Raw genomic sequence first — 13,999 nt, 5'->3', positions numbered from 1 at the left:
GCTAATATTGGGGCTTTTCTGAGTGTGGTAAATTGTGCCTATTCAACCCCCATAGAAAGCTAAGGGGACTGCTCTACTGATCATAAAAAGCAGGACTGCAGCAGACATTGGTGGTGTACCATTGTTAAATCGCCAACATATTAAAATATTCCCAAAATCCTTAGAAAAACCTCTGCAAAACAAGCCTTTGAGTATCTACGTAATAATTACTATTCAATAGAATACTGATATCATTTTTGCATCAGTCACATATCATTTGTATATACATTTGCCTAACAACAGCAAAAACACTTTCTACAAAGGGTCACAGTCACCTCAGACTGCGAACATGACGTCAGGTGAGACATGTATAGTGCATATACTGTGTGTGAGACATGTATAGTGCATATACTGCGTGTGTACATTACATGTCAGATCTCTAGAGCCTGCCTGGGAGGAGTTACCTCAGCCTTGCCCCGGAATCACTCCTGATGTTACTTTCTATTTATCCAATTCTGTAGTTACTCCTTTGTTCTTTAGACATTATCTATAGTGTATGTACATTGCAAATCACAGTGGACATGGCGCTGGCCGGCCTTATGAGAAGGTTAAACAGCAGCGAGTACAAGAACTGGATGAAAGCGGGTCAGTGCCTGTGTATGCTGCAGAGCCGTATGCAGAGATTCATCGTCTCGGAGATGCAGAACTTTCATAGAGAGCTGGCTGGCAGTGTCTCAGCCACAGCAAGACTGAGGAATAGATGTCAGTGCAGAGCCAAATGGAAGCAGGTAATGGTGCAGAATTCCACTACTAGAGAAGCAGCGTTACATACATATAGCAATAAATGCGGTCTTGTGTGTGTGTATATCTATCTATCTATCTATCTATCTATCTATCTATCTATCTATCTATCTATCTATCTATCTATCTATCTATCTATCTGTGTGTGTATATACATGTATTTGTGTATATATGTAAGTGTGTGTGTGTTTATATCATAGTTGCCGACTTTCTGGCTGCTCCTTTCGGGAGGGAGCAGCAAGATAGGCAGGGGGGGCGGATGAATGCCGTTTGTGGGCATGGCGGGGTCACGCGATCGCCTCATTTTGGCCCCGCCCCCGCCATACAATGCCGATAATACAGACATTGTGAAGCAGTGGGCGGAGCCAAAATGATGCGCTTCACCGTGAATCGCGTCATCACCAAAACCCCCTCCCCCTCTTTAACAGAGAATCTTGGGGGGTCGGGGGGAGCGACAGCCGCCGGGAGCAGCACCCGATTATCAGGAGGGTCCCGGCCAAATCGGGAGGGTAGGCAACCCTGGTTTATATATAAAATACATGTGTGTGTATATAAATATATGAGATTGCGGGGTCAATTTTATTTGGTTCTTATCACCAAATTAGCGCAAGTTCGGATTCGTTTGGATTTATCTTATTGGCTATCCAAAACACGGGAGAGCCGGGTAGCCAATATGATGCTGTTTATGAGAACCGAACATAGTCGAGTAAAACTGTATAAATAAAAAAATGTAATAAAAAAATATGTATATATATATGTGTGTGTGTGTGTGTGGTGGCTCCACAGGTGGGGCTGCAGCACAGTCCCCTGGAGCCGCCACTGTATATATAATAATATTTATATATATATATATATATATATATATATATATATCTCTATATATGTGTATGCGTGTGCCAAAAGTCATGGGATAGCAGTATGTAAAGGGACCAATGTCTTGGAAATGCCCAGACCTGCATCAGTTGTAATCTGACAGCGCGTGAGCCAGTTTGAACACTGGCTAGGCTGCTCATGGCAAGGCTATTTGAGTTATCGGAGTTCGAACGTATGATAATAGGTGCACTACGAATGAGACATTCCATTTCCAAAGTTGTGCGGACATTCAACATTCCTCGATCTGCGGTGTCACATATGAACTGAGGATAGTAGTGTTCATTCTAGCACCCTGCACCTGTCACAACTCATGCCATTCCTCTTTACTGCCTGGGGTGTCCAGGCCCGGCAACAGTGGGGTACAAGGCAGGGTTGCCTACCCTCCCGATTTTAGCGGGAGGCTCCCGATTTCTAATGAAGCCTCCCGCTGCCCCGCAAAAGGTACATTAACTCCCGATAAATGTATTTATTTTTTAAGCCATTGGACTGCGCATGCGCAAGTCCGGGAATGCTGGGGGCGGGGCCTGTATAGGAACGTCATGACATCACTATGCGTGACACTATGGTACTAAAAGGCCGGCCACCGCGGGGTTGTGAGCAGCGGTGGCCGGATAGTCAGCCCAGCAGTCCGCGTTCAGAGGGGACAGGCGGGCAGCGCTGCTACTGCAGCACTGATCAGCGGCTGAGGTTGGCCCCCTCTCAGGTCAGCCACTGTCACCAGACTGACAGCGGGCTGGGGATGTCTGGTGACTGGGCTGTCCCCTTCAACATGCAGCGCGGCACAGCCTCTATGGCCACAGTGCATGGCCCCACTCCCTACCTTTCCTCCCTGGGGCTTCTTTAAGTTGAGCAGAAATGCTCCTCCATGGCGGCCACACAGCAGTGAGCCTGTGCTGCTCGCAGGCTGAAGGAAATGACCTAGCCAGCACAGACCTCCACACAACATTGCCTCTCCCAAGGTACCAGTCAACCTACCTGAAAGTGGATTGCACATATCAGCCCTCTTCATCCTGCTGACCTGCTCCTTGCCCGAATCACTGCCTGGGCCACCCCCCTCACAACACTGCCCAGGCTCCCTGCTCAGTTTTTACAGGAGAAAAAAAGGTACCATGGGGGCACTGTGTATTGGAGGGTAATATGGGGACACTGTGTGTACTGGGGGTAATATGGGGGCACTGTGGGGGGCACTGTGTGTACTGGGGGGTAATATGGGGGCACTGTGTGTACTGGGGGGTAATATGGGTCACTGTGTACTGGGAGCAATATGCGGGTACTGGGGTGTAATATGGAGGTGGTCTGTGTACTGTAATATTGGGCACTCTGTACTGTGGGTAATATGGAGGTGCTCTGTGTACTGGGGGCTAATATGGGACACTGTGTGTACAGGGGATTACTATGAAGGCACTGTGGGGTACTATGGGGGCATTGCAACCATATATAAAAGGAATAACTCATGATACATGATTGCAGTCTTTGTACACCTCTGGTAGTAGGCTACCCATAGAAAAACTAGCTCTGGTATGCTGCTCTTAGTACTATATTTTTCAACTGCCACTGCAGGACACGCCCCCTGAGTGACAGACACGCCCATAGGTGAAACTAGACACGCCCTTTGGGCAGAACATGACACGCCCCCTCAGCTTCGCGCGGCACATTCTGCTGCCACCTAGTTTTCAAAAGTAGGCAAGTATGGTACAGGGGCACTCCCGTGCTGGGCCCCGAGGGCTCAGGGGCACAAACAGCATCTGCCGCGGGGCCACGCTAATAGTAAATAATACTTTCATTGCCCGCCGGCCACCCGTCTGGCGGGCGGGCAAAAAAAAAACCAAGAAAACCTATTGCCTCTCCCATCAAACTTAACCTAACCCCGACGGCCCCGTCAATTGAAATATATATATATAGTGTATGTATGTGTGTATATATATATATATATCTATATAAATCGTATCCCCCAATAGATGTTGGATGAAGGCACTGACTTAAAAGAATTTTTCATTTTATTGAGTCATAATAGATAAAGAAATCCAATTTAGTGTCAGACACCATTCCATTTGTGTCGACGTTTCGATCTAATGATAGACCTTTATCAAGACAAGTGTCTGTAACAATACATCACACATAAACATCTAGAAAAAAACAGAAACAGAAACAAATCACTATCTTATGACAAAGGGGGTCATTCAGACCCACTCGCGAGCGGCAGTACGCTCGCAAGTGGGTCGATGTTCCCCACTGCGCATGCGCACGACGGTGGGACCTCCGTCGTGCGCATGCGCGAGACCCGACGAGCGACGGGCTTCCCATCGCTCCGGGTCTCGCACCAAAGGGTGCGTGCTGTCGATGTTGATTGACAGCACGCCCCCTTTGGTGGGCATGCCGGGGGCGTGCCTGCCAGACGGAGGCGTTCCCATGGGAACGCCTACCGTCTGAAGCCGGCCCCACTGACATCACTAGTGATGTCAGTGGGAGTGATTTTGGCTCTGATAGAGCCAAAATCACTCCAGGGCTTGTGGCTGGGAAACCCTACCGCAGGGTTTCCCTCGCAAGTCCGACCATCGCGACCATCTTTTTGGACGCTCGTATATGCTGTGGGTGGTCGCCCACAGCTATACGAGCGTCCAGGAGGACGCTCCATTTTAATGGAGGAGGGCCCTGATTCAGAGCGAGCGCTCTGGTCAGAGCGTCCGGCTCTGAATCAGGCCCAAAGTCTATATATATATATATATATATAATATGTGTGTACTAAGTCCAGGGTGTGGCACTCTAAATAAATTCCAATACTGCTGTCGGTGCCCTCACAGAAAGACAGATATCGTCCAGAAAGGTGCGGCACTCTAGGCATTTTTAAAGATTAAAAATCTCTCCCTTTCCCCCTCTCTCTCTCCGGCCCTGGGGGTGTCACTCTTTGCACACTCAGCTGATGCAACAAACTGCTGAGATACAGAAAAGAGTGTGCCCAAGCAGGAAGAGGAACTATACGGTTTGTGACATATGCAGGGTGCTAGAATGAACACTAAATACTTCATAGAAGGCACAACCACCCACCGTGGACAGTGCTGTGACCGGCCACGGGTGCTTAATGATTGTGACCATCAGCGTCTGCCCAGAATTGTCTGTAACAGACAAGTGAAACTGGCTCAAATCACATCCACAATCAATGATGGAGGTACCAGCTGCATATCCAGCAGGTCACTTTAGCTTCAATGGGATATGGGAGCAGAACACCCAGTTGTGACAGACCGACAGACATTATGGGCGGTATTCAATTAGATGCAAAATCAGCCGCGCCGTTGTTGGCGAATCGGCCAATTTCGCCAACGATGGCGAAAAACGTTAGTTTTTCGACTAAATTATGGAGAAAACAGTCTAGGGCAGGCGAAAAAAATTAGCAAAATCCCTATTTTTGGGTAAAAATGTGGGGATTTCTTACAGAACCTTTTGGACAGCCCCCCTAATGATACTTCAGCAAAAAAAAAATTGTAAGTTGAGAACTTTGTCGAAAAAACGACCGCTGAAATTTCTGTAAAAATTTTAGTTTTTTTTCCGTGAAAAATGTGTTTGACGTATTGGGTCTAGTATTTCGGAGGACTATAAGGATGCGCCAAGTGTTTTAAACATCGCACATGGCTGGCGCAGGTGGTTTTTTAATACTTGGCGCATCTTTATGGCCCTCCGAAATACCAGCCCCAATACATTAAACGCATTTTTCACGACAAAATGAATACATTTGACCGAAATTTCAGCAGTCGTTTTTCGACAAAGTACGCAATTTACATTTTTTTTTCCCGCTAAAGTATCATTAGGGGGGCTGTCCAAAGAGTTCTGTAAGAAATACCCACATTTTTACTCAAAAATAGGGATTTTGCACATTTTCCCCCTTTTTTAAAATGGAGAAAAGTTTTCTCCATTTTCACATGAACAATCGGCGATATTATCGCGGGTGCGTTAATATCGCCGCTAATTGAGTACGGCCCTTAGGGGTATATTTACTAAAGTGAGAGTTTTTCGCAGTGGAGATGTTACCCATAGCAACCAATCAGATTCTACTTAACATTTAACTAGCGCCTTCTAGAATATAATAGCTAGAATCTGATTGGTTGCTATGTCCAACATCTCCATTTCTAAAAACTCTCACTTTAGTAAATTTACCCCTAAATCTGGCAGGCTGACACCGTGCAATACACGGAGATATCTCACAGTGTATTGGCCCCGATATCTGTGCTTCTCCCCTGAGGAGGAGACATTTCCCCCTTCCTTCCCTATGAAGGAATAGGGGAAATGTCTATTTGTCGGCCATGACATTGAACTTACAAAATATTGCATCGGACGGGCATGCTGGATAATCCGGCATGACGCCGCACACACACTATAATTATCGGGGCGATCCTCCAATATTGGGCGGATCGCCCGATAATTGTATAGTGTATCCCCAGCATTAGACGCATGCGCAGAAGAAAAATAATACTCAACTACATCTGACATCAGCAGTGCGTCAGACTCAAAATGAGCCCCTAAGTGTATATCTGCATGCTGATTGTGGGTTTTATACAGTCTTGATACAGTATATACATATTTACATAATCAGGGCAGAAAGTATGGACCTGAAGTATGTTTTGGTTCCTCAATCAAAATACATTAACCCACTGTTTGCTGGAATCCATTTTGATAATTCTAATGTTAAGATATATTATGACAGAAAATATTATTTCCATTAGATATAATCATGATATCTATTTACTGTATACAATACTTCCTGTTAGTAGCTCATTATTTGACATTGGCCATACTTACTTTTATAAGATGACTGCTGGGAAATAAAGAAAGGGAGGGGTGCAGGTGGGGGGTGCACGAAGGTATAGTGCTGGGATTCACATAATCACGTCCTCGATGTTGATGCAGTTCACAGCAGTGATGTGGGCAGATTTAGGGAGAGTTTTCTACTCTCCTGGGAGCCCTGGAGAACATCCCTAAATTCAGGATAGTTGTGATAGTAAACAAACTTGATTTGGAATATAATTATAAAAAGCCCCTCTACATATATTTCCACAAATTTAAGGGTAAATTTACTAAAGTGAGAGTTTTTAGAAGTGACTTTTAAAAGTGATGTTGCCCATAGCAACCAATCAGATTCTACTTAACATTTAACCAGCACCTTCTAGAAGATAATAGCTAGAATCTGATTGGTTGCTATGGGCAACATCACTTTTAAAACTCTCTTCTAAAAACTCTCACTTTAGTAAATTTACCCCTTAGTGTATGGAAAAAGTTAGCAATCACGAAAGTAGTTAGTCATGAATTATTCATATTATTATGTTAATGATTGCCATAGGCAGAAACGTATCACAACTAAACATATTTGAGCTAAGGCTATTCACACAATTCTTCCTGCACATTAAATGTATTAAAGCTGACTGGCACGTGCTAACTATTGGCTAAAGGAGTACTGGAAGTGATGATATGGCCCCCACAGAGCCCTGAAATCAACATCATCGAGTCTGTCTGGGATGACATGAAGAGACAGAAGGATTTGAGCAAGCCCACATCCATTTCATTCACTTTGCTTTTGTTGATTGATAAAAATAAACTATTAACACTTTTATTTTTGAAAGCATTCTTACCTTGCAGCATTTTTCCACATCTGCCAAAAACTTTTGCACAGAACTGTGTATATATTCCGAAATCCGGAATAATTTTGGCATGACTGAGATAATGAAACCTTTGATTTTTGATGGTTCAATGTACACAAACTTTGTCTAAGGCACAAATTATTAGAAATATTGTATAAAATTACCTTCAGGCTGTGTGTATAAGGTGTATATGAAACATAAATGAATTTCATTTCTGTACACAAACTTTACTTGAGCCACAAAATGATTGAAAATATTGTATAAAATTATCTGCAGGCTGTGCGTATAAGGTGTATGTAACACTTAAATGCATTCAGTGTGTATATTGGGGTCCCATTCCCAAGATATTTCATTATGATATGCAAATACAGAATATTCTGTTACCAAAATTCCCCTGGTCCCAAGCATTTTTTGATATGGGAGACTCAACCACTGTGTATGTGTGTGTATATCTATATATCTATCTATTCTATATATATATATATATATATATATATATCTCACAGGTTGAGTCTCCCATATCCAAACTGCTTGGGACCAGGGGTATTTTGTTGTATACACCTTGTACACACTGCCTGCAAGTAATTTTATACAATATTTTCAATAATTTTGTGGCTCAAGCAAAGTTTGTGTACAGAAATTAAATTAATTTATGTGTCATACACACCTTATACACACAGCCCGAAGGTAATTTTATACAATATTTTTAATAATTTGTGCCAAATTAAAGTTTGTGTGCATTGAACCATCAGAAATCAAAGGTATCATTATCTCAGTCATGCTAAACAAATTCCGTATTTCGGGAATATTCCGTATTTCAGAATATTTGGATATGAGAGACTCAACCTGTATATGAAATACAATAAATGACAAAGGCGCCTCCTAGTGCAAATGAGTGCAATTGCCACCAAAGTGAATAAATACAATTTTAAAAGTGAACCCGTACCATATGAATAAATCAGTTGCTCTTATCTTGAGGTAGCATACAATACAAATGTATCAATAATAAGTTTAGTATTAGTAAATAGTGACAGTGGAAAACATTTAAAGTTATATTTTAGAAATCATTTAATAGAAAGCAGACAATTATTAAAATGCAATAAAATAAAAATAAAGAAAAGCAAGGTTGGACAATAAAGATATGAATTAAGATAATTAAAAATGTATATTGTACTTCATAAAAGTAAAAACATAAAAAAGGACCAAGAGGTAAATCATATGCTTATCTTAATGAGGTAATCAAACCCAAGTTCATAGAGGTAAGAATAGTCCCAACGCGTTTCGTCAATATTCAGACTTCCTCAAGGGGATGTGTGTGTGTGTATATATATATATATATATATATATATATTAATTAGCAGGAAGATCCCAACAACCATAGGCTTGCAAATAAATGATAGAGCCACCAATAGGGCAAAGACAATGTGTTTATGCACATTGAGGGGCGGCTTTTGATTGGACACAGAAGTGGTTAAGAAATCTAATAGCAATAAAAATGTTATAATGGCATTTACAAACTTTGTAACTTTTTTTTTGTAAAGTGGGTTTTTTGTAAAGTGGGAGGTGTAGACTTAAGGAAAGGCTTTTCTCTCTCAAAAATAATTCTCTACTTTTATAAAGCGGTACCCTACACCACCAGACTGAGATCCCCTTCAATATTATCCTCTTCATACATACATATATATATAACTCCTGTGTTGCATTGATTGATTTAGAGTGCCACCTATAAGGACAGTACACTTGGAGCCATGTTTTGGTCCATTCTGGAGGGCCCCTACAACGCAATTTGCATATTTGGGAGTGCCACCCTTGGGGACTCACTCCCTCTCTCTGTATATATATATATATATATATATATATAATTGTATGTGTAAGTACTGCGCACAAATCAGAGGATCCCTCAAAAATAACCTTTAAACCTAGAATATATAGGTGAACAAACAGTGGCTGTGAGTAGGATTCAAATAAAAGTCACTAATCCTTGAAGTAAAAGCTGCTGTAGTCACTTTGGGTATCCGTCTGGCAGACGGGTCGGAGATTGCTGTGGAAAGAAAGAGACATGCGCCTAATAATGTAGTATTTTGTACAAGTGCTTAACAAAGGATGTGCGTACCAAATATAAACAATTATAGATGCTTATCTGATATCCAAAACGTGTTTCTAAAAGGATAGGCAGAATTGCGATGTCATCAAATAGAGTACAACGGTACGGTTGAAGGAGTAGTATCAATAATTGGTCAGCTGCAAAACCTTAGAAATGGCTTAGAAAAGTCCATAAGGAGGAATAGCAATATAGTGTAGTACTTATTCACAGATGGTCGTGATAATAAACAAAATAGCTGTGTAACGGAAAATGCTTATTTGTAAGCATGTAGTAATCTGTTTCCTAGATGCTCCTGTAAAGTCCCACTAATACTTCTTAGCCATGTACATCAGATGGCGGGCTTCAAATCAGAATGCAGAGCAACTGCATCAGTACTCTTTCAGGTTTATTATTAGATATAAAACAAAAGGACATATGGAAACATAAACAGTAAAATTAATAAAAACGCTTATCTTTAGTGTTTAGCAGTTAGCAGCAGTCCACACTGTGGGGGAGGTAAGGTCAGTAGACCCAACGCGTTTTGTCCTCTAGGACTTCCTCAGGGGTGATACCATAACATTGGAGTGCCCTTTTTATGCCCTCCATACTAAGTGGAAGTTTGCAAATGGGTCTGGTGCAAAGCGCCGAGGCCATCTTGTTTTGCGTCATCGCTGACATCAGCGGCAGTCTGTAGCGGCATAAGTCCATTTACTAGTGGGATCTTGTGTGCGCGGGTCTCTGCGGGCATCTTATTATTGTAGCTGGATGTGGTGCGCTGTCTCGCGCCTATATAGTCTGGGGTGCATGTAACAGTAATTTTTACTCCAGGAGGAAGTGACATTCACATAGTACTCTTCCGGGTTATATAGACGGCATGATCAACATCTCTTTTAGAGATCTTCCATCCACTTGTGGACTCAGGGCCTGATTCAGACCCGCTCGCAAGCGGGTCGATGTTGGCCCAGTGCGCATGCGCGAGACCCGGATAGCGACGGGCAAGCTGTCGCTCGGGGTGTCGTACCAAAGGGGGCTTGCTGTCGATGTTGAGTGACAGCACGCCCCCTTTGGTGGGCGGCCCGGGGGCGTGACTGGCCAGATGGAGGCGTTCCCATGGGAACGCCTACCGTCTGGGGCCGGCCCCACTGACATCACAAGTGATGTCAGTGGGAGTGCTTTCGGCTCTGATAGAGCCGAAAGCACTCTAGGGCTTGCGGCAACGAGACCCTACCACAAGAGTCTCGTCGCAAGCCCGATGGTCGCGATGGTCTTGACCATCGCGACCATCTTCCTGGCCCCTCGCTATAGCTGTGGGTGGTCATCTATCCCATGACTTTTGGCACTTCAGTGTATGTATGAAAATAGTATATTTTACTCATACAACAATGTTACCACAAATATCTTCAGTAACACAATCTTAAATAGATACAAGGTTCACTTGCATAACTCTATTCACCTTATGTTCAATATGTACTGTTATTTTTATCCATTTCCACAATTTGACTATTGTATTGTTTTGCTTTTAAGTTTCAGCCTAATTGTCTTGTGTGTGCAGAATGGAAAGAAATAATTTTATCGCATCACAACAACAGACATGGAGAAATACACTGGGGTAACTGTTATCCATCATTGTGGCCTACACATTACTGGGAGGTGGCAAAGGTAATGCTTATGTAGACTACATGTGTTTGTTAGTAATCTGATGCTATATTTACATGTGCACATACAGGAGTTGATGCTTTATTAAACTTAGGAATATTTGCATAGTATAATATCTGGAAATTGCATTACACATGCACACAAATGCTGATTTGGCTTGCATCTGACACTTGTGCCTCCCTGTAATTAAGGAGGCAGGATGAGGAGAGAGGGGGAGGTATAACATTGGCCGAGCACAGTAAGGATGTGTTTGCATAATTGTGAACATATGCAGACCTGCAGAGACTAATCTGTCAGTTACTGTATTCATTGCAGGTGCCTGAGCGTAGGTGAAAATATACACTGATTATGATGACTATGCCAACACTAGCAAGTGTTTCTGATTGGATGATTGAAAAATTTATCTCTGAAGCCGATAGGTGCATTTTTCATTAATCATGCATAGATTATATAGTTTGTTGATCATGACTTTAGAAGAAGCAGAGTTATATCTGATATCTTTTTTTCAAGGCCTTTAGCTATTTCTAAAGGTGCGTACACATGCAGCGATTTTTTGGACGACTGAACAATGATAACGATATCATTCAGTCGTCCAAATAATCGTCCAGTTTTTGCCCCAAAACGATGAACAATAACTACCAATGTGCGCTCCCGCTTGTAGTTGGCAGTTATTGTTCATCGCCCGAACCTCCCGTCCAAGCTGACGATAATGTCAGGTTGAACATGTTCGGGGATGAGGGAGGGTGGCCGGCACTGAAAGAAGTCGTTCTTGATTATGTTCAGTGTTTCTGCTCAGTGTCATTAACGACTCTGAGCACACCCCTGACGGGGACACACGGGACGATCTCGTTCATGGAGCGAATCGTCCCGTGTGTATGTAAGTAATACAAAGATGTACACAGATTTACACAGATGATGAGAATGTGGCAAGAGTCACGTACCCACTGTGATTAACCCCTACTGGTACACAAACCTAACAGCGAATGCATATTACACAATTGAAACAAACATTTAAAAAGTTTGGTATAATCAGGGGTGTAACTAGAACCTAGAAGGCCCTTGCAGCAACATTTTCAAAAGTGAAACCTCCTCCCTTCGACAGGTCCTGCACTTCAAAGCCTCCCTCCAACCCAGTCTCGGGCATGCCTGCCACAATCATTTACTTTAAGTGCAAACAGAGAGCGGATGGCACTCACCTTGTTTTACCAGACTCCAGAGCACCTTGTCAATCTGAGCCGACTGGCTCCGCCTACTGAGAGAGCACAGACAGTCCATCCCAGCAGGGAAAGCATGATTGGGTGGAGGATCAGAAGGAGGGCAGGTGTCAGGGAAGCAGGTCCTGCCTCCTCTCTACATCCGGTGCATTACTCGGTGGAGAGCGGCAGCAGGGACCTCAGTGTGACGTGTAACTGGGTGCAGGGGGGTAGGCAAGCCCCAGAGAAGGTGCGGGCCCCATATCAAGCTCACCCCCTCACCCCGGGTAGCTACGCCCTTGGATGTACTTGTATCTGATATATGCCTGAAGTGTACATTTCTGGTGGAGACTTGCACGCATCTTGTGATTTGTCCAACTTTGCATATGAGTTTTTGTGATATATCTACATCTCCGCTTTTTGTATCGTAACTTTGTTCAAACTCAGTATCAGCCCCACAAGTGATTTCACGGTATGTAGGGTTTCATTAGTCTGTGTTTCATTGACTCATGTTTCATCCTCTTCAAATAAGACACAAGATTGACTCTCACAATGAATTAGACATTCATTCAGTGCATTTGTCCAGTATAAATATAAACTGGGACATCTCCACATAAGATGTATAGCGTCTCCTATCTGCAAGTAGTATTTGTCAAACCTCATGTAATATATTTTAGTTTTATATAACATTATAGCAGTGTAGTATATATTCATTATCTTATTAAAAGTAGTTGGGCATGCTTTAAAGAGGGCAGTTATAGCACTTCCAATATCTCAGACATTACTATTATTATTATGAAGCACCACACAATGTGCCAGCAGCATACTGTAAGTACAGCCTAGTACAATAAAATGTTGAGGTTAAAAGAGTACACAGTACAGAAAAAGCATAAAGCGAGTGAAGAACATGAAAAAGTGGCATTATACAAGAATGCACAGATACAGTAGATGAGGTGACGAAAGGAGGAGAGAGAGCTTACAATCTGATGGTAAGAAGGAAAGGCTGAGAATTGGTGGACAGTATGGAGTGAGGATTTGTTAAGGGGCAGGTCCAGTTAGTGTGGAATTAGTTGGAGGACTGGGATGCTTTATTGAAGTGGTGTTTTCTTTATGGAGTGTTTAAAACTTGTTTAGGCTGGTGGAGTCTGATTGGGTGTGGAAATATAGCCATAGATGGACCGCAATGGTAGAAGCCTTTGAGGTGTGAGTAGGATATCATCATCGTTGGGGAGTCAATGTGTCTGTCATTGTCAGAACAGCAGGAAGTGTGAAGTAAGATGAGGTCGATGGGGAAGTGGCTGGGGGCTTTGTAACTGAGGGGTTCAAAAGTTGGCAGAGCACAAAGGCGAAAGCTGAGTTATGAGAAGAACAAGTTTCACATTTGTGTTGAAGATGGATTGAAAAGGAGAGAGATGGAAGGGAGGCCAGTAAGGAACAGGTTACAGTAGTCAAAGAAAGAGATAGTAGTGTCAAGGGTGATAAAAACCTTGTATATTAGTTGTATTTTGAAAGTAGAAGCGACAGGTCTTCGTGAGAGGGTTTGCAGTTGGGATTCCGACTGTGTAATCCCGACAGGGGACTAATGATAGGCGGTGAAATCCCGACGCCTATCATTATCCCTACTCTGGGAGCCCGACGCCCGGCATACTGAACGAAGGTAAGCCTGGCGGTGGGCATAGACAGCCACAGGGGGGAGGGTTAGCTTAGGGGCTCCCAGGGGGGACTTAGGGTCAGGAACCCCCTCCCCCCCGGAAGGGTTAGGCTAGAGAAAGGGGGGTTAGGTTTAG

General features: G+C 43.2%; 1 protein-coding gene across 2 annotated transcripts in view; it reads left to right on the top strand.

Annotated features, from left to right (window-relative positions):
• The first annotated feature begins 418 nt into the window (after positions 1 to 418).
• Positions 419 to 13,999, top strand: part of CUNHXorf38 (chromosome unknown CXorf38 homolog) — a 44,171-nt gene continuing 30,590 nt past the window's right edge. Inside the window, exons 1-2 of one of the 2 annotated variants that reach the window (XM_088451697.1) lie at positions 419 to 767; positions 10,888 to 11,022. In XM_088451697.1, the coding sequence (XP_088307823.1) occupies positions 561 to 767; positions 10,888 to 11,022 (342 nt within the window). In that variant the 5' untranslated portion in view covers positions 419 to 560. The remainder of the gene's footprint in view (positions 768 to 10,887; positions 11,023 to 13,999) is intronic. The other variant, XM_088451698.1, reaches the window with a different exon arrangement.

The sequence above is a fragment of the Taudactylus pleione genome, unplaced genomic scaffold (assembly GCF_031769625.1).
Source record: "Taudactylus pleione unplaced genomic scaffold, aTauple2 ptg000026l, whole genome shotgun sequence".
NCBI classification, from domain to species: domain Eukaryota; kingdom Metazoa; phylum Chordata; class Amphibia; order Anura; family Myobatrachidae; genus Taudactylus; species Taudactylus pleione.
Note: the sequence above shows the minus strand (reverse complement) of the source record. Positions and strands in the feature narration are given on the sequence as shown.